Here is a 20,777-nt window from a genome sequence, read left to right as displayed (position 1 = left end):
GGCCTGGGCCGTGGGCCCGCCCCGCCGCTCGGGCCCCCTCCGGGGCCCCTACTGCCGCCCCGGCCCTCCGCCCCTTGGTCTGTCGCTCCGCGCCGCCGCCGCCCTCTGGGCACCATCTACTCCGTGGCCAGAGCTCCTTTGGCGTGCGGCCCTGCCTTCTGTTGCTCCCACCACAGCATCCCCGTCGCTGCCGCTGCCTCCTGCCGTTCCAACATGGCTCCCAACCACCCCGATGGTTTGCTCCACCTCCGCCCCGACGCCCCAAATCCTATGGTACGACCCGTTGCGCATGGCAGCTCTGACTAACGAAACTATTCCCGCCATCTTTACTAAGGGCAAATTGCTGCCCAGAGTGCTGAACAGACCGCGGAAGTTCGTAGTTGTTGGGTTCGTCCTCTTCTATCTGGACCACCGCCCTCACCCGCTTTCCCTCCTTCTCGGTTAATGTCTCCACGCCGGTACCCAGCCTTCCTTCTGCTTGCGGGTCTCTTGTCCTCCTTCCTGAACAGCAGACTCCAACCCTACCCCGGATTTCGATCTGAAATTTTGGTGCCCACGGCGTATAGACAGCATTCTCACGACCATGGGCTGGAGGACCTTATGAAATCCTGAGGGCTGAGAGACGATGGTCGAACGGGGGCCTGGGGCGCCAACAACACGAACAATTGCTTCAACTATTCAACTAACGAGTTTAACTCATAAAATATGTCATGACCGTCAGCTTGTTTGGAACATCCCTTCGGAGCAAAGACAGAAATTGACCTGCCCGAGGCTGCAAGATTAGGGGCTAGACGCTCCCTTGACCTGCAGGATCCCAGCGGTATCTTGGACTGAAGGCCCCTCCCTCCCAAGCTGCCATCCCAGAGAGCTCTGAGACTCCACGTGAAGCCTGGCACTGATGCACGGCTGCTGCGCTTTTCTCCGGATCCCCGCCCCTCACCCGCCAAGCCTGTGTCCCTTAACCCCTTGAAGGGACTAACAGAGGCTCAGTTCTCTGGTGGTTCACTCCAGGTCTACCCGCACGGTGCAGCTCCAGGCACACACCGGTCCTGGCTGGCCAATAGGAGAACTCAGCAAAGCAGACGTCACAGAAAACGAAGAGGAGGAGGAGCGTTCCAATCAGAGAGTCAAGATTGCTATTGGCACAAGGGAGGCCCCGACCCTCACGGCTGACTTATTGTCTGGGAGGAGGGGGCTCCGTGGGTTCAAAGCTAAACGATAGAGATTAGCCTAGGAGGCGCTTTCTGAACCGTCCGCAGAGGCTGCAGAGGAAACGGGCTGCAGCACCACATGCAGGCGTCCTGAGACCGACAAGCGGGGTCAGAGCCGGGGCCCGGAACGCTTCCCCGGGCGCCACTCTCCAAATGGGCGGATCCTGCTTCAAACAAGTAGCAAACTCCTAGCCCAAGGCGTCGGCTCGCCCGTACGGCATCTATGATATCACCATCAACCAATCAAATGGCTCATTCTCTTAACTCTCGACTTATTCGCTTCCGGGAGGCGGGCATCTCGCCGGTTCCGCCTTCCGAGTGCCCCACGTGGCGACGGAGAGCTGTCCTACGGGCTGCAGTTGGGTCTTCATCTCTTTAATTTGCGAATCCTCAGGAGTGATAGATAGACTCGAGGCCGATTCACAGTATAGGTTCCTACGTGTGTGCTCGCAGGATGAGTGGGGATGAGTCATCTTCAGAAACGCTGAAGGTCGGATGGGGGTTCAGCGTGAGCGGAGGGTGGCCCCTCATATGGTTTTGACAGGACCTTTGCCCCGGAGCTAGTGAATGAAGGGCACAAAGCCTAAGAAAGATGCAGCTCTCAAGTGAGGGCTGCTGGGAATTAAGAGGAAACGCCAGACTAAATTTAGCTATCTGGAAAAGACTTCCAGGAGGAGGAAATGACTGAGCAGGATCTTGAATGACCAAGAGGGAAAATAGCTCTTCAGTGTATACAATTCTCTGTCAAACTTGCTACCATTTGTTTCTTACCAAGAAAAAAAAGTGATTTTGATGATGTGGGAAAATAATCTATATTCTCATTTAATTGTATCTTGTGGGGTGTTTGTTATTTTTAATGAGAAGGAAATTTTCTGTGAGGATTATTCTTTTAGAAAGGTTTGGGCTCTGTAAAAGTGTTAAATGAGAAATAGCAAGAGTATTGTGTTTGTATATTTGTTTTACTATAAACATTTGAATATACATTTTTTTAAAAAGTCAAATGTTGGTGATAGTTCCTCCCTCCACATCTAAGTCCAGTCTTGCCTCTCTACTTTCTAGGAACACAATGGGACCCCTTACATGGCTCACCCTCATTCTCCTCTAACCAGCTCCAAACTTCACTCAGGAATCTGAGTGCCCAGAGACCTGGATTTGAAACTACTGCGTGGCAGACAGAGATAGGTCAAGAGGCCAGAGTGCAAAGGAATATCTTCTGGGACATCTTAGTCCCTCTTTTTCTGTTTCTTCCTCCCCATCCTGTATTTGCCTACAGCTTCTTCTTAGCCAAAGGATGCCATGGAGAGAGAGTCCAGCTAGGACTGGCCAGCCCATCCAACTCAATTACCCAAACAGTTCTTAGACACACTGAGGCCACCAATCCATTGTCCATATACCTTTCAGTTCCTCACCTTTACGTTATAGGCTGCAGTGCTATAAAAACTCCCTTGCCCTAATTTTACTCAAAGTGCCTAGGTGAAAATCTAAAGCCACTTAAAACAGACTATTTGTGTATTCCTCATATATAAGGCAGTACAGGATTGGTGGAGGAAATCATACAAATGTGCTAATTGGTCTCATTTTACATTCATGAACACAAGCCTCCATATTGTATTGAAGGGTCTAACCAGTACAGTAAGTCAAGAAAAGTAATAAAAGGCAACAGTATTTGGGATGATAAAAATAAAACTCATTTATAGGCAACAGGATTGTGTATGTAAAAAATGCAAAAGAGCCTACAGATAGATTATTAGAATGAATGAGTTTAACAAAGTTGTTGGAAACAAGGTAAATGTATAAAAATCAGTTATAATCTCTATATATCAGCAACAGAAAATAAAAACTTTTAATAGCAGCAAGTAACATAAAATGCTGAAAAATAAATCTAGTGAAAGATGTGCAAAGACTTCAAAAAAAGCTATTGAAAGCAAGGCATAAGTGGGTTAAAAAACTGTGTTCAAAGATACATGTAAACATGCTGTCTTAGCTATCTGCTCTGAGAAATGCCACAAGTGGATGGAATAGACATTTATTCTCCCCTCATCTAGGAGGTTAGATGTCCAAATTCAGGATGTGAGCTGTAGGAGAAGGCTTTATGTCTCTGTTGGATCTCAGGAAAGGTCCTTGTCTCCTTTCAACATCTGTGGGCCCAGTGTTCATTGTAGATCTCCATGTGTCTTGGCATCAATCTTCCCCTGGGTCTAGAAGCTTCTCAACCCAGGGACCCCTGCATCTGTTTTTCTTTTTTCGGTGTTAGCCAACTCCCTCCTTCTCTGCTCCTTTCTTTCTCCTTTTATCTCTTCTAAGATAAAAGGTGATACAGGCCACATTCCAGGGAAACTCCCTTTACATTGTATCAGAGCTGTGGCCTGACTAAGGGTGTTGCATCCCACCCTAAACACTTTACAACTGGTTGATCAAACACATCAGATTACATCATGGGTATGATTACATCACTACAAAACTGCCAAACTGAAACTTGGGCTAGTCAAGTTGATTCATGGTTTGTTGTTGTTAGGTGCCATCGAGTCGGTACTGACTCATAGCAACCTTATGCACAGCAGAACGGAACACTGCCTGATCCTGGGCCAACCTCATTACTGTTGCCATGCTTGAGTCAATCAATGCTGCCACTTGGCCAATCCATCTCATTGGGGGTCTCTTATGCGGTCTAAAGAAGGTATTTGAAATGAACAAATCATTGATTTTTGCAGAATTCTATCATGCGTTCTTCGGTATCATTTCTATCACCAAAGCCATATTTTCCAACTACTGATCCTTCCTCTTTGCTCCCAACCTTTGCATTCCAATCACCAGTAATGAGCAGTACATCCTGATTGCATGTTTGATCTATTTCAGATTGAAGGAGTTGGTAGAATTCTTCTATTTCATCCTCAGTGACTTTAGTGGTTGGTGTGTAAATTTTGATAATAGAGGTATTAACTGGGCTTCCCTGTAGGCGCATGGATATTATCCTATCACAGACAGCATTATACCTCATGACTGATCTGGATATGTTCTTTCTGACAATGAATGCAACATCATGCCTCTTCAATTTGTCATTCCCATGTGGTTATCAGATTCAAAATGGCCAATACCAGTCCATTTCAGCTCACTAATGCCTAAGATATTGATGTTTATGCGTTCCATTTCATTTTTGACAACTTCCAATTTTCCCAGATTCATACTTCATACATTCCATGTTCCGATTATTAATGGATGTTTACAGCTGTTTCTCTTCATTTTGAGTTGTGCCCCATCAGCAAATGAAGGTCCCGTGGGCTTTTCTCCCATGGGCTTTACTCCATTCATGTTATCTCGGTCAACTCTCCTTTGAGGAGGCAGCTCTTCCCCATTCACATTTTGAATGCCTTCCAACCTGAGGGACTCATTTTCCGGCACTGTATCTGACAGTGTTTCTCTGCTATTCATAAGGTTTTCAGTGACTAAATATTCTGAAGTGGTTCGTCACTCCTTCTTCCTAGTTTGTCTTCGTCTGGAAGCTCATCTGAAAACTGTCCACCATGGTTGACCCTGCTGGTATTTAAAATACTGGTGGCATAGCTTTCAGAATCACAGCAACTCACAAGCCACCACAGTACGACAAACTGACAGATTCATGGTTTGGGGGAAGACAATTCCTGACACATGGAAATTCTTCCCACATTGGTACACATAGATTTAATGCAACTCTATTCAAAATTCTAGTACATAGCATGTGTGTGCGTGTATAAGAGAGAGAGAGAGACTTGACAAACTAGATTCTGAAATGTATGAGGGCCAAGAATTCCCAAGATGGTGTTGAAGAAAAAAAAGTAAGAAGACAACTTCCTTTACTGGTTTAACAAGCTACAGCGACCATGAGGCTGTAAATCTTTATGGGAGCAGAAAGCCTCATCTTTCTCCCTCAGAACAGCTGTAGTTTTGACCTTGTGGTTAGCAAACTGACTCGTAATCACTATGCTACCAGAGCTCCTTGGATATCCATATAGGAAAAAAAATTAAATAAGGCTTCTACTTCATACTCCTCACATACACATAATTCCTTATGGATCTGACATCTGAATGGGGAAGGAAAGACATTTGTGCAGCTTCTATAAGAGAACACAGAAGATCTGCATGACTTTAGGCAAAAAAATTTTAACAGGACACAAAATGCACTAGCTATAAAAGAAATTACTGATAAATTGGTTTACCTTACAAATAAGAACTTTTAATCAAAAAGACAATGATAAGAAAGTGGGATAATGTAGTCTTTAAATCCATAAAGGACAGAAAAACTCCACAGATAAATGGGGATGGGATTTGAACAGATACATCACAAAAGAGGATCTTTAAATAGCCAAGAATCTAATGAAACGGCGCTCAAACTCTTTAATCATCAGAGAAACATAAATTTGAAAATAAATGTCACTATATGCCCATCAAAGGATCTCTGGTAACATAGTGGTTACAAGTCGAGCTGCTAACCTCAACATCATTAGTTCAAAACTACCAGCCATTCCATTGAAGAAAGATAAGGCTTTCTGCTCTCGTAAAGATTTACAACCTTGGAAACCCTATGTAGGTTCGCTGTGATTCAGAGCCAACTCCACAGCACACTACCACCAGACTCCCATCAGAATGAATACAATAAAAACTGACAATACCAAATTTCAGGAAAGATATGACGCAATTACAACTGCTGGAGGAGTGTACATTGGTACAGTCTGTTTGGAAAACATTGCCTTATACACATATAGCCTGTGGTCCCGAGTGTATGTTTCACAGACCTGGCTGGCATCAGTACTTTCGATGTTAAGTTTCATCAAGTTAATTCTGACTCATAACAACCCTATATAGGTTTCCAAGGAGCAGCTGGTGGGTTTGAGCCACCAATCTTGTGGTTAGCAATCCAGTGCTTATCCTACAGCGCCACACTAGGACTCCCATTTTTAGTCCTAGTGGTTTGGCTAATCCCCACCTTTTGATGTCCCTCCACTAAGATTTTTTTCTTCTCAACTCCATGCAAGCATACCCTTTTTGTTTCACTGAGTGGTTCAGTGTACTTTTTTCTTCTGCCTAGCCACATCCCAAATCTACTACTCCAAGCAGCCATAGAAATGTTCCCTCAAAGACAGTTCTCTCCCCGAGAGGAATTCTCCAGCCAACCACAAAGATAACCTTTTCATATAGTTGTATTTTTGTGTTGCGAAGTCATTGCTAAGGGGGTAGTAAGGTCTGAAGCCCCCACATTCCTTAGAAATGCATGCAAGGGGCTGGGCCCTTGGACAATCCTGTAAAAGTGGGCAGGGGCTTCTGTTCTTCCTGCCATAGAGCCTATAGGTGCTAACACTGGGACAGAGGCACAGCACAGCCATGCTCTTTCCCTGAGCTTTGTGTATGTGCCTCCTGATAGAGAACAGAGCAAAGCATCGAGACTGTCTTGGCTTCCTGAGGACCTGTGCTTTTCACTGAATGACACTGTCTTCTGTGAATAATGGTTCTCTGTGTTCAGCACCCCACCAAGTATGAAAGAAAGCCTGGAATTCACATTGTGAAAGGGGAACCAGATGCCTCACAGAGCTTTGTTACCGTGTGCCCTTGAGTTGATCCCAAGTCCTAACAGTCGTACAATGAAGAATTGCTCCATAGGGTTTTCTATGCTGTAATCTTTCTAGGAGCAGATTACTAAATCTTTTCTCCTTTGCAGTGGCTGGTGGGTTCAAACTGCCAACTTCTGGTTAGCAGCTACGTGATTAAGCACTATGCCAACTGGGCTTCTTATCTACACAGCTTTCTCATCCACAGATAAGAAACGCTTTGGCGACTCCGCCTTAGTCCAGGTGAGTCTATGCACCTAGTCTTCTGACGCAGTCAATGGTTAAGGAGGAATGACTCCCTATGAGTCTCTTGTGTCTCCTTCCCATAGGTTCCCTATATAATAACGTTACTGCCTCAGCTTCCTGAGCACCTGCTTTATAGGGCCCCACACCCAACCCTAGCTTCCTGTAAAAGATTTCTTCCAGAAGTCATGGCTGGAAATTACAGTGTCAATAATTCTGGGTGCATGGAATTGTGTGATGATAGTCATCTTGGGCAAAAAAAATGAAAGGAACTGACGAAAACAACTTCTAATTGATGTCTTGGAAGGACAGAGCTGGGGGTGGGCCTATTTCATTAAGTAGCTAGAAAAGATGACAGGGTTTTAATAGGTAGGAAGGCATGGAAGGCAAAGAGAAAGATTTAAGTAAAGCCTGGAAGAGCAGACAGAAGAAAAAAGTCCAAGAGGTACGTGTTGACTGCATACAGGCCCAGGAAAAGTGGGAGCTCAGGGAATAGGCTAGAACAGAGCTCAAGGGGCCATGCAGGCCAGACCTGTCAGGACATTGTCCCCACCTCTGGCTGGAGAGGTCAGAGCAAGTATAGTGATGGGGTTTTGAGGCCCCAGTGTCCCAGTCCATCTACTTACCCCCAACCAGGTCACACAAGGAAGTCTGTTTTCAGATGCCTGTGATTTATTTCCAAAGGTTAAGATGCAGCACATAGGAAAATACACATGGCTTTTCAGTCTACATTTTTACAGAGAAAATAGATTCTGTCATTGGCTTTCTTAGGGTCACCACCCTATCCTGTAAGGCTTTACGTTTAGGATGGCCTGTCCCCCAGTCCCACTTTCAAACAGTAACTTGGCCAGGGCTCCCAGGGGTGGGAGCGAAGGGCAGCAACCCCACAGGGAAGGAGGCGCACATGAGCAGGACTCACTGCAAAGCTAAGACAAAGAACAGAGCTGGTGGGAGATGTCTCCCCTCACCCCAAGGACATGGCTTGCTGAGGCCCAGGACAAGGACTAGGCTAGGTGGGGATGGGGGAACTGGTCCAGCCTAGAGCAGCAGCAACAAGACTCTTATGTGTATGTGTATATTAGGGAGCAGGCATGCTGAAGAGACAGCTTACCAGGGATGGAAGGGCTTTAGCTCACACATTGTCCCCTGCCCAGCATAGCTCCCAGACCATGGTCCCCAAGCCCACATTTGGCCCCTCCAAGCATTAACTCTACCTTGGGTGCTCAGGACCCTCCCAGCACCTTCTCCCTTCATACTCTCAGTGTAAAACATTCTTGGGGCCAAGTCTCTATGCCCCCTACACCCTGCCTGGGGCTGCAAGGAAGAGAGGCAGAGGGGGCGCTAGCTGGGGGCCTCGCCCAGCACTGGAAATTCCTTGCACATCTCTCGGACAATCATGCGGTCCATCTGGCACTGGGGCGAGGCCTCCTCCTCAGCAAGGATGCGGCGCAATGTGGCCTGCAAGTCAGGGAGCCGGTGGCGATGCTGTAAGTAGGGTGTGGAGCGGACCACAGCATGCATCAGGGAGAGGTATTCCATGCGCAGCTGTAGGAAGACATGGTCAACTCAGGGAGGTCCTACTGTTGCAGACAGGACAGACCACTACTGTCGCATGGCAGCCCCATGGATCCCGGGGTTAAGAACCAGCTCACACCACTGAACCCAGGGCCGCATCCCCCAGCTCAGAATGTTTTTGGCATGGAACTGGACTTGGATAATAGTTGAGTGAGTAAAGTGAATGAAGCATTGCAGCCAAAGATGGTCCAGAATGTGGCCAGTCCAGGAAGTTCTAGCTCAGACACATGGCAAGGGGAGGGAACAAGGCCCTGACTGTCCCTTAAGGCTGGTGTCCTAGAGGTGCTGATGTCAGTGAAAGGTACTGTGCTTCTCACTGCATCCTCTCCCCAACTAGAAGAATTCAGCCACAGCCATAGCTTCAGATACTGAATCACAGTTGAACCTCTTACCTGGACCTCTGCTGGGAGCTTCCTCCAAGAACATCCAACTGCCCACTTGTCATCTGCTTATCTCAGAGACCCACAACGCAACTCATGTTCTCCCCACCCTCCCACAGCTGAAGGCCTTCTCATGCTATCTTAATAAGAGCACACTGCTCTTATCCAAATGCACAGCTGGAAGCCCAGGAGTTCTCTTTCATTCCTCCCTTCCCTCATACCCTATATCCAGCTCTTAGGTCTGCCCATCTAACCAGCCACATGTGCTCTAAATCCATGTCTAACACCCCGCTCAACCATCCATGCTCCCAGTATCTCTAGTTTAAATGTTCCAACAACCCATACAGCTTGACACCCAAGCTACTCCTCGTCATCACTAGAAGCCCCAGTCTACAGACATGACCCCAGCATTTTCTCTGTCCACCATCCTTACCATCTCTCATTTCACTTGGATTAAAGAAATCAATACCAAAACCTCCTTTGCGCAGCATCATCATGCTAACTCCCAACCCCAGTCAAACCATGGTGCCTGCACAACCAAGACCAGTGTCTCTAAGCAGCAGACAGCTACAGAGCCTCGTCCAGGCCTGACCACAAACCTCAGAGGGATGCTTAGCACTGCCTGGAATGCACACAGGATTTCTCTGCTGGGTTTGCTCGCCCTTAAGGACCAGCACACACCTTTCTCCCTATTTTCCAAACCTGAATTTCCTGGTTGGATGGACTTGTGCCTCATGGAGCAAACAGAAATACAGAAGCAATCTTTCAGTTGTGTCTCAAACCCACATCTTGCCTGTCTGAACTGGAACCAGCTGGCACACATTGGGGGTCATCCCAAGGCCTGGACATTGCCAGCTGCCTCAGCTACTGGCCTCCACCATATGGCCCAGTTCTTCATATTACTGGATACTTCCCACTGGCCCAGGGACACATACCGGCACCTCACACCCATAAAACATTCTCCTTGACCCCCACATCTTCCTCCAGTGACTTTCCATTTTTCTGCTCCTCTTCACAGTAAAACTTATAAGAGATGTCTCCAATGAAGCAACCCCAACTTCAAGTCCCATTCAGATTCCCCTCCACTGACATTTCCTGTCCATTCCCAGTGACCTCCATGTGGCAAATCCAGCAGCCAGTGGCCAGTTCTCAGGCCTCATTTTACTTTGGTGCCTTACTGCATGAAGAAAGCTCATCTCCCTCGTGTTCCAAGCATGTGGCTCTAAGATCCCTGCTCTCTTGGTCTTCCTCCTGGGTTTCGCCCTACTCATCACCACATGCTTCCTGCTGACCCTTTATTGCACTCCTTAGGGCATCACACACCACAAACTTCCTATCATGTCTACGCACAAGCAGGTCTAAAACATTTCTTGTCATACCAAATCCCATCCCACCCTGATCCTGACAACCCTTCTCAATCTTTTTTTTTAATGTTTTATTATGAATTTTGTGATAGTTTACATGGGAGAACATTAGCTTTACATTCATCCTATCGTCTATCATTTTATTGCCATGGTTATATGCCCCTCCATGTATCATCAACCAACCAAAGAGTATACTCTGCAAGCCTGACCCCTGGTCATCAGCACACAGCCCCTCTCCCTCTCTGGGTCTAAAGACCCCAACTGCTATATCTCTCCACATCATCATATCTGTCTCCATCTCTGGCATCACTGCTTCTCTGGGTAGGGTCCCGCTCTCCACTCTTCTCCCTTGGAGGTCCCAGGGACCTCCACTCCTATACTGAAAAGTTAATCACTCCCCTCCGTTTGCTACAAAAAGTCTACCTTTACATTTCCAACCCTCACAATCAGTCCTGATAACAATTAATCACTATTGTATCACAAGAGACCTATCCATATCTCCTTTCATCAGCCCCGCCTAGACAGATCGGATACTACTCAGTGGAGATTCTACCTTCCTCCATGCCCTCTGGAGCTAAGAGTCCCTTTTGAAAGCTTGTAAGCCAGTCACTTCTTGCCTTTGTAGCCCCCCCATTTTGGGTAGCCAATGTCCAAGTTGCCCATCCCTGTCTACTCTGTTTATGAAGGGGGTGGGAATGATCCTCGCTGTAAAGATCTATTCTCTCTTTTGAGCTACTGCATCCACAGGTATAGGTCAAGTTCATCAAATTGTATCAGATTACTCTTTTTTTTCCTCTTCTTTCTTCTTCTAGTTGAGCTCTGATCATCCAGTCTCTGAAGCCAGGTCAAGTGGGTATTATCTGCAAGTGTGGGTGTTCTTGTGCATATCCCCTCACTTCTTATGAAGCTGGAGGCTTCATTAGTCCTCTGCGGCTATGTCACTGACTCTGGGCCCAAGAGTCCCCAGGTCTTGCCACACTGATGGCCAACCAGGTCTCCACCCAGGTTCACAGGAGTCTATTGAACATTGTAGGGCTTAGCTCACCGCTTCATTGCTGTTTTTCCCTCACTTCCCCTTATCCATGACGAATGTGGTCACCAGTCAGAGCGCGTATTCCCATTGAGAAGAGAGTTTGCTCTGAGGGGACCCGACCACTTGCCATTATTTCTTGTATTCCGCTCCCAGGTCTTTCTTGCAAGAAGTATCTTCTGTTCTTCTAGCTGCTCCAGGCTGCTGTGCTTGTCCTTTCAAATGGAAATTTCCCTCTTCAGAAGATTCTGGATGGGATTCAGGATTATATGGTCTTATGTAATGTAATGCAGAGGCTCTACAGGAAGCCTCCTTCACTGGGCATGTTGTAGCCTCATTTTAGGTATTCCAATCAATTATAGGCAAAAGACAGGCTTACAACCTTTCTATGATGATATTTCTGGCTATTCCTCTCTCTCTCCCTCAAGTGTCTATTTTATAATATAATGCAAGGAAAACCAAGATTCAAAAGACAGCCAAGTATCTTAACATTATTTTCTCCCTTTTCTCCATTCCAACCATGTCTCAATCTCTGTATCCCAGAGCCCTGTTGTTCCAAGGCTGTGCATACATCATTATTTACCTCTGTCCCACTTAGCCCATGCAAAACTGCCTAACTGTTTTCTTGTCCGCTTTGTTCTTCCATTCCCCTCCCCCTTCTTGTGTATTGCCTCCCTCCCTAGCACCCAAACTATCCTGTGTCTATTCCTTGCCCTGTGTTCCACCTTCCCCTCCCTCCCTCACCCTATCCCTTCTCAATCTTAACAAATTCAAAACAGAACTCATTTTTCCCAAAAAAGTTCTTGCCCACCTCAGTAATCAGTACCTCATCCACCCAGTTGCTCAAAACAAAATTTTCCTTAGCCTCTTTGATTCTCCCCTTTCCTTTGTCCTCATGTCCAACTCAGCAGCAGGTCCTGTCAGATGCACTTCCAACACACCTGACCGCCTCCTGTCTCATCCACTCCCCAGGGACAGCTTCAGGAGCCTCCTCTCTGGCTCTCACTTCCACTTGGCTCTCGCACTGTCTAAATCCTGCATGATGTACATCGGATCATGTACAAGACCCACATATGTCATCACTGCTCAGGCCCCTCTCAACACTTGCATTCCTCTGAGGGGAAAGAACTCCCTGCTGCAGCCTCCAAGCTTAGTGTCAGCGCCATTTCCTCTTCCTCTCCTCCACCCCCATCAAACCACTCCTGCTTCCTCCAGACACTTAACTCCACCTCACAAATGGCTCTTTCAGGTCTTAGTATAAGTGTCATGGTTCCTGAGCAGCTTCCCACACCTACCGGGTTCAAGGAGTAACCCCCGAGACCCCTTCTCCACTCAGGGGCACACTTTCCCCCTCCCATTTTGTTTCATATCCACATAGCTCTGTCACTATTGCAGCCACCTCCAGGCACCTTGTCTCCAGGTGACAGGTCCGCGATGTGCCGCACAGTGATGTCGATGAGTGCCATCATGTCCGTGTGGTAGAAGATGGCAGCTGTGGCTGAGCTGGCAAACACATCCTGCAAGAACTTGAGGATGGAGTGTGGTGGCTGGGGCTCGTGCTTGAAGATGCGTACCGGGTCATCTAGGAGACAAAGACCAGAGATTAGGACAGTTCTCCAAGGGGTCCCAGAGTCACCCCAAGGTGCTTTGGGGTCACCACAGAGCATCATGGCATTACAAGGCACTGAAGTGGAACCTCACAGATAACCAGGTCCCTCACCTGCTCTGTTCAGCAGTAATAGCAGCTTCTCAGAGAAGATCTTGACATTAGTATGTTTGCTCAAAGCAGTCATGATGACATTCTGGTCAGGGGCTGAGGAAGGACACGGATGTGGAAAGAAGCATAGGTGGGGAGTCTGGAGCACCCCTGAGCGAGTGGGTCAGTCACTTCCCACCTGGGCCTCACCCCCACCTGGAAGGTGCAGGTTGAGAGCCAGAAGCAGGTTCATGCAGAGGTCTGGCAGCTGCTCTGTGGTGTCCGAGGGTAGTCCATCCTCAACGACACTCAGCAGGAACTGGGCAAAAGGTGTGCCCAGGTGCTCTGGGAGAGGGGCACACAGAGGTCTGCAGCCTTCCTTCTCCACCCCATGCCATCCAGCCTCCCTAGCTTTCTGCGATCCCTGGGGACAGCCTATCCCTGGTCAGGCTGTAACCAGCCTCAGGCCACAGGTCCCAGCTCCTGCTAGCTGTGGGTATCCTGTGGTTAGCTGGCTAGCGATCTGCCTTCTTACCATAGTGTGCATAGGGCACTGCCTCCCCCATAGAGAAGACCATGGCCAGGATGAGCGCCGAGTAGCAGAGTTTCTGGTGGTCTGGGAAGCAAAGCAGGCAGTTAGAGTCCTTGCCCATGGTGGGAATTCCCTCCAGATGGCAGGAACCTCCAACTCCACCTCACCCTGGGTGTCTGTCTGCATGTCCCGCGCCAGCTCCACAGGCAGTACAGAAGACACGAGCGTGGAGATGATGGCTGCGTCCAAGCTGCACATGGCGCCGAAGCACTTGAGCAGCAGCAGCCGCAGGGACACCCGGTGTTCCTGGCAGGAGACCCTGTGTGCTTAGCGACTGCCAGCCCCCCCTCACCCAGATCCCTCCAGGCCCTCCCCTCAGCCTCACACACACCATTTGGTAATAGGCCACCAAGGCCAAAACAGACTCGAACTCGTTCCTCTTGCACATTTTCTTGCAAACTTCAGGGTCTGCATCAGTCTGTAGGGAGGAGAAAGTGTGATGGAGTCACCCCACGGGAGCTTTGCAGCCACAATGAACTCCAAGCCCATACATATTGGAAGACTCCCAAGCGTTTCAGAGAGATAGTTCAGGGTGGAGGTCACTTCTCCACATGAGGGCCACCCCGTGCCCCATTCCACACCAGAATGTGTAACAGCTCCTCCAGATAGCAGCAGATGACGCTCTCATCTTCATATAGGGCCCAGCTGCGCTGCTGGGCATCGTCCTTCCGCCGAGCCAGGTCTGCAAAGATCACTTCCAGCCGCTGCTGGTCATGGCAGACCTGCCCTGAGGGCAGGGCTGTGCTCAGGTCCTGAGGGGAGAGGCATGGCTCAACACATCCCTGCCTACCACCACTTCCAGAACTCCTCAAGGCCTAGCATATCCACCCATAGGCCTGGACTCTGTGAGCTGAGCTCAAGTCCTGCATAGCTCACAGCTGGGGATGGAGCTTGACCAGACTCCCAAGCCAAGCTGAGGCTGGCCTCAGGCAAGGAAGGGGCTTCAGTGGCCCTGGTCAGCGTTCTCCTCAGTGCTCCCACCTAACCTCCCACATAAGCCCCATCTCCAGGTCCATCCCACAATGCCAGGTTCCCCAGGGCAATGGCCCAGTTTTAATGCCCCTCCACAAAGTCCCCTGGACTTTATGACCTCCTGGGACAAGCTCCTACATGAGACGCATCTGGGATATGTTTTCCAATAAATCATCTCCCACTCCAGCCCTAGATAAATACTTCTGAGGTGGGCTGTGAACTCTGTCATTGCCTGTTTTGTCTGAGACCCTACCTTCGGAATCTACACACAGTGGCTACCAGGTCTGCAACCCACCCATCTCCTATACTTCCCTTGAAAGCTTCCCGCCATGTCCAGCATAGGTGAAGCCACTGACTCTACAGTCTTTCATGTTCCAAACTTGAGCAGGAAAAGTCAGGGAGACCTGGGAAAGAGACCGCTGGCCCATCCAGCCCCAACTGTGCAGTGTGGGCTCAGTGCCTCCCAGTCCTGTTCTTTGACCAGTGTCCCAACTTTGGCAAAAGATTCCACCCGTGATGCCCACATATTTCAACCTCTCAGGGCTGAGTCAGCACCCAGGTCTCCATTATAACTCTCCAAGTACCACTTCTGTCCACTGACTAACTTGGCAGGCACTGTCCTCATGCATGCCCTATGTCCATTCATTCTCTGCAGCCAGAGAGAACTCCTGGCCACCCATATTTGCCCAGAACTCACCTCTTCCACCTCCCTGTATCCTCATTCCCTGTGTTTTAGCCATACCAGTTTGTTCTACTTCTTCCCATAAGCCAAGATCGGTCCTATCTCAGAGCCTTTATTCCAGCTGAGCCTCTGCCTGGAATGCTCTTCCCCCTTCTCTTTTCAGGGCTCAGCTCAAATGTGCCCTGTGGTGGTGGTGGTGGTGGTGGTGGTATGCTAGTGCCCAGTAAAATGAAGGCCCAGAGCTGGAGCTGAACATGGAGTGGTAATGGGGTGTGGAGTCTCCTAGCTGTGTAGCCCACCCTTACCTTACTCTCTACCAGCGAGAGCAGGACCTGTTCCATGACAGGTGAGCTGGCTGGCACAGAGGCCTGGATGTGACCCACCACGATTCCGATGGCCACACGGCACAGCTCATGGCTCAGGCCAGTGTTTCTCCGCACAAGTTCCGTCAGCTCTGCCCCAATGCTCTTCGGCACAGCCATCTCGACCACTGCCTTCTCCTCTGTGGTCCCCAGGCTCAGTGAACCTAGGGCCTCCAGTTCCTCAGGGACTGAGGTGGTAACAACTGATACTTCCTCTGCAGGGGGCCTGGGAGTTGGTGATGGGGATAGGGGGGACTGGGCCTGGGAAACAGTGGTATGGGCACCTCGGCGGGGCACAGGTGGGGGTGTGGGAGAGCAGCTGGAGCCTAGCTCAGATGGACTGGAGCCGGTGTAGAGTGTGTCTAGGGAGGTGCTGCTGACTGATGAGCCACTGGACATAGAACTGCCCCCTGAAGGTGTGATGGTGCGGCTGCCTGTGGGCAAAAAGTGGAGGCCGAGTTAGGGCAACCTCCAGGGACACCATCCCCACCAAGCCCAGAGCGCCTGCCCCTCAGTGCTGGGCCCAGTTCTTCTGCTAGGCCCTGTCTCCCCACCAAGCCCAGTGGTTCCAACTGTCCCAACAGGGGCCCTTGTCCTTCTCCCCGATCTCCCTGATACTTGCCTAGCAATCCCTCTAAAGTACAGGTCTCCCAAGCTCCTCCCGCCTTCTTACCGCTCCCCAAGGCCACAAGAGCCTCTCGGTCTCGACGCTTCACAGGTGGGGGTGGTGTAGTGGGTGCTGCTCGGCGAGGCTGTGGTGGGATCTGGTAGGACAGAGAGGGTTTGGGTGGCAGCCTGGCTGGGCCCTGAGCTCTGGGCTGCATCTCTGACTTGAGTGGACACCTCAAATCTCTAGACAAAGCCTTGAGTCCCAGCCCCACTCCAGGGGACCCTCACCATTTACCTGGTAGAGACTTCCATCTGCCCCAACATACTCAGAACTGGGCAGGCTGTGCTGCCGCTCAAACCCAGTGCGACACATCCCATTGGGCTGCCTGGCAGCAGCAGCATCCAGATGGTGGTCACTGGTGGACTGAGTCATAGTTGCAGAGCTGGCAGTTGAAGGGCCTCTTCGGGATAAGGTCTCTTTGCGGTGGTGGATCAGCTTCCTGATGGGGGCAGGGAGACTGTTGGGGAGGTACCTCACATGCTCCCAGTGGGACACAGAGCCTCCCTCTTGCCCCTACCCTGTTTGCTCCCGAGGTGCTCCGTGCCCCAGGACTCACTGGAGGACTCCACGCTGTTCCAGGCTGTACTTGCCGCCGTCCCGCATGGCTGCATTGTGCACAGCCTCAATGGCCCGGTCAATGGCCTGCAGGACATCCTGCTCTAAGCCCTGGGGAAGCAGGGATAAGCAGTTAGACCTGGGGCCAGGGGGGTAGGGGGTTGCTCAGTCCAGATCCAGCCCAAGATGGAACCCAGGGTAGTCAGGGACCACTATGGCTACAGCACAGAAAGCTGAACTAGCATATGGAGTAGGTTTCTCAAAATGTCACTCAGGGTTGATCTTGCAGTTCAGGAGCGGAAGACCCGGGGACCATCAAGGGAGAAGAGCGGAGTACAGGACCCTATCCAGAGAAGTAGTGACGCCAGAGATGGAGGCAGAGATGATGTCATGGAGAGATGGAGAGGCTGGAGACTCTGGATTCAGGGAGGGAGAGGGGCTGTGTGCTGACAGCGGGGGGCAGGCTTGTGGGTGTACCCTTTGGTTGTTTGAATGGTTATACATTCTGAGAGGGAATGGAAGCAAATGCCGTTGAATGATACATGGAGGGGATTGTAATCATTGCAATGAAACAAAATACGATAGGATGAATGCAAAGCTGATGTTTTCCCATGTGAACTATCACTCAATTCACAATAAAAACTTTTTAAAAAGTGGAGAAAAAAAAAAATTGTCACTCAGGGAGCAGGGGCACAGGGAGCCTCCATGCTGAAATTTTATATACTGGGGTTCTACTCCAGATTTTCTCCAGTGAGGCTCTCAGTAAAGATGTTTCTGAAAATCAGGGGTCTAGAGCAAAAACATAGCCTAGGGGCCCCTCATGTGAGGTCAAAAGAGCACACCCAGCTACAGCTTGTCTCCGTGTCCACGCTGAGATGTCAAACAGGGAAGCCTCTAGTCTGCACCCTTAATAAATTACTCAGGAGCTTGCTGACCCTTCACAAAATGACGTCACATTCTAGAACAGCCTTGCCCCTGGGGAGCCGTCTGCAAGCCCTGGATTGGTGGAAGGGATGTCCACTCCCTTTCCCCCCTGCTGTTGGCCCTCATCCCCCGACAACCTCTCCTAGGAATCCTTCTGACCTACTCTGGGAAATAGCAGTTCTGCTTGTGGCAGCTTGGCTCCTGCCCCAGGCTCTGTGCTGCTAGCCCCAGCAACCCAGGAGTCCAGTCTTACCCAGATTGCCTGGCATGTGGGGAAGCTGTGGGACCAGCCACCACCACTCCTCCCATGTCCCTGACACACCCAGTCCATTTGGCTACAAAGGGATTTCAGATGTGGCTTCACTCCAGAGGTTTGAGAAGCTTCCCTGATGGGGACAGACAGATGGATGCAGAGGTCAGCAAAGCCCTCCAAGGTGTGTCAGAGTGCAGGGAGACAAGAGGCAGAGAGAAGGGGACAGAAACACACACACAGAGGCACAAAGCTGTACACAGGCTCAGAAGAGAGTTGACGCGGACTGGAAGAGATGGAGGCAGACAATGCAGAAAGAAACTGAGCTACTGAGACAGAGAGAGGAAAAGGACCAGAAAACAGACACACATACGAAGAAGCAGCGTCAGAACGACACAGTAACACAGACAATTAGGATGACTGAGACAGAGCTAGAGAGAGGGAACAGAAGATGCCAGCTTCTCTACCTCTCTCCCCAGTATCCAGCCCCTCTAACGACCAGGTTTCCTCAGAGGCCTCCAATAAGCACCAATCCCCCCCACCTCGCAACCTAAGCGGGATCAGGTTGAGAGACTATGAGAAAGATCCCAGTCCCATGCCCTTGTTTTGACAAGACCAGATGATTTATGTCCACACTTATTTTGTTATTTCTGCTCTGAATTGACCTGGGACAGTATGCTTCCTAAAGGCTAGGAACTAGCAGGGGTGGGGAGTGTCTCACACTCCTTCCCCTCTTTAGAATAGACCAGCTGGAGATACCCCACCTGGGCCCCTGGAGCAGGACTACTCTTGGGGAAACAGAAACTGGGGCTGCAGTCTTCACTGCAATGAAATGGGACTGTGGCCAGACCAAGAGAAGACATTGGGGAATCACTTCCTCACAATGGAAGCAGCCCCTCACTGTAGGCTGGGGACAGGGTGGGAGGATCCCCTATTTCAGAAGAAGAAAGCCTGAGAAATTGGGGTCTGAGGCTTATGGTGGGAGGTAGTGATGCTAGGGAGTGTCAGCAGTGGCCCAATTCAGAGGACTGAAGTTCTTGGTTAGAGCTTAGAGGTGACTGAGAGCAAAGCAGTGAAAGACATGGAGGATCCAAGACGTAGGGGTCATCTATGGCTCCAGGGTCCAAGTGGGGGTCTGAAAAAGAACTGAGAGATGATGTCCAATCTACAGTTAGGAGTTTAAAGTGGGAGGCAAGATTATGGGATCCTGGGGTCCAGGGAAGAGGCATATTAAGGGTTGAGAGACTTAGCGATCTGGGGAACTGACCAGAATTTTGGTTTAAGGTCAGGGTCTTGAATTCTATTCAGATAGGGGTTCAAATACTGGATCACAAATGATATGGGCCTGGGGTCTCCAGGAATTTGAGCTTTTGGTAGGTCTGAAGCCCTCAGAGTAGGCTATGAAAGGCCAGGTTCTTGCGGGGGGTTCTGGCTCTAGGGGACCCAGTCCCGTAGGTGTAGGAGTCTTGGAGTCAGGTTCACAAATTCCCTGTCGGTCTGGGGTCCCAGAGGACGTGGAGCCCTTGGGGTTCAGGAGTGGGTTCCGCGGGCCTGTGACAGGGCCGAGTGACAGGCCACGGAGAACCGGCCGGGGAGGGCACACTCACCTGCAGGCGGCGCAGGTAGGCTGGTGGCACGTAGCCTGTCTCGCCGCTGCGCGCTCGCGCCGCCAACCACCAGTGAGCGCTGCTGCGCTCCAGGACCAGGAAGGTCTCGCCTGCGGAGAATGGCAAGGCATTGGGCTCCGCCGAGCGGAACGCGTACAGTGCGCGGTACATCGGGCCGGGGCGGGCCAGGCCGGGGCAAGGTAGGTGGCTAAGGTTGCGAAGCCAGGACGCCAGGCCCAGAGCGGAGCGGAGCGGAGTAGGGCGCCGCGCTCGCCCCGCCCCGTGACACCACGCGTGCGCGCCCGCCGCAGCCCCGCCCCAAGAGTGTATCAGCCCACGCACGGGAGCACGGCGCCCCCTAGCGGTTCCAAGCGGCTTGGCGCGGCTCCAGACTCCGCCATCTCTTCCTCCCTAGACCTTCCGGATCCCCAGGTCCTAGCATCCTCTTCTCCAAACCTTGGCCTCGACTTCTAACGTTTGACCTTCCATTCCCTTCTCCCGTTCAAGTCCGGGCGCTTAGAGTCGATAAAGGAGTTTTTTCCCCACGCAGCCCCAAAGGCAGAGCCTGTGTCCTCCGCTTAGCTCTACTTGCTTCTGTTGCCTGAGTGTGTGTGGGTAGGTCTCAACCCACTAACAGAAAGCAAAGCAATCCCATTGTTGGATCCCGCTAATCCGACTTTGTAGGCTCCCTCAGGCATCGGACGGCCTCTGCACCCTTCAACATGGCTCCCTCCCATAGGTGGTGGACAGTGGGTTGGAATCAAGAGTCAGGAGACACCCCACACACACATACCTGTGGTGCAGTCAATTCTGTCAGTGAGTAACCCTACAGGGCAGAGTGTAACTGACTCATTCATAGGGTTTCCAATAATGTAAATCTAAGGCAGTATGATTTCGTTATTATCTTTCTTCCCGGGAGCAGATGATGGATTGGAACTGTCAAGCATTGTTAAAATCGCAAACGTTTAACCCGCTGCACCACCACTACTCCTTAAAGTCAGAAATAAGTTGCAAAAACAGAAACCAGACTGGGCCATTTTTCTATCCAAACTCCTCCCATCCCTGTAGGTCCCACAGGGGTGGCC

General features: G+C 50.3%; 2 protein-coding genes across 3 annotated transcripts in view; both read right to left on the bottom strand.

Moving 5' to 3' along the window:
* Nucleotides 1-291, bottom strand: part of CELSR3 (cadherin, EGF LAG seven-pass G-type receptor 3) — a 27,272-nt gene extending 26,981 nt beyond the window's left edge. Inside the window, exon 1 of the mRNA XM_006873656.1 lies at nt 172-291. Coding sequence (XP_006873718.1) covers nt 172-291 — 120 coding nt within the window. The remainder of the gene's footprint in view (nt 1-171) is intronic.
* Nucleotides 292-8,374: 8,083 nt separating this feature from the next.
* On the bottom strand, nt 8,375-19,863 carry NCKIPSD (NCK interacting protein with SH3 domain). 2 transcript variants are annotated; one of them, XM_006873629.1, is made up of 13 exons: nt 19,693-19,863; nt 16,913-17,022; nt 16,584-16,795; nt 16,360-16,485; nt 15,630-16,120; nt 14,252-14,422; nt 14,002-14,088; nt 13,778-13,916; nt 13,614-13,694; nt 13,295-13,423; nt 13,103-13,195; nt 12,792-12,964; nt 8,375-8,578 (listed from the first exon to the last, which is right to left on the bottom strand). In XM_006873629.1, the coding sequence occupies exons 1-13, from the start codon at nt 19,861-19,863 to the stop codon at nt 8,375-8,377; spliced, it is 2,187 nt and encodes a 728-aa protein (XP_006873691.1). The 2 variants fall into 2 exon arrangements, with proteins under 2 accessions (XP_006873691.1, XP_006873692.1); XM_006873630.1 differs by having other exon boundaries at nt 16,360-16,450; nt 16,591-16,795.
* Nucleotides 19,864-20,777: the final 914 nt, after the last annotated feature.

The sequence above is a fragment of the Chrysochloris asiatica genome, unplaced genomic scaffold (genome assembly GCF_000296735.1).
Source record: "Chrysochloris asiatica unplaced genomic scaffold, ChrAsi1.0 scaffold00246, whole genome shotgun sequence".
Lineage (NCBI taxonomy): Eukaryota > Metazoa > Chordata > Mammalia > Afrosoricida > Chrysochloridae > Chrysochloris > Chrysochloris asiatica.
Note: the sequence above shows the minus strand (reverse complement) of the source record. Positions and strands in the feature narration are given on the sequence as shown.

Bases quoted from the DNA above. Each gene is read 5' to 3' on its own strand.
- NCKIPSD (XM_006873629.1), bottom strand. From the start codon at position 19,863: ATGTACCGCGCACTGTACGCGTTCCGCTCGGCGGAGCCCAATGCCTTG. The intron at 14,423-15,629 runs GTAAGGGTGGGC...CTCTCCCCTCAG, and splicing joins TCTCGCTGGTAGAGAGTAAG to GACCTGAGCACAGCCCTGCC. The intron at 13,196-13,294 runs GTGGGGGTGAGG...GTCCTTCCTCAG, and splicing joins TCTCAACCTGCACCTTCCAG to CCCCTGACCAGAATGTCATC.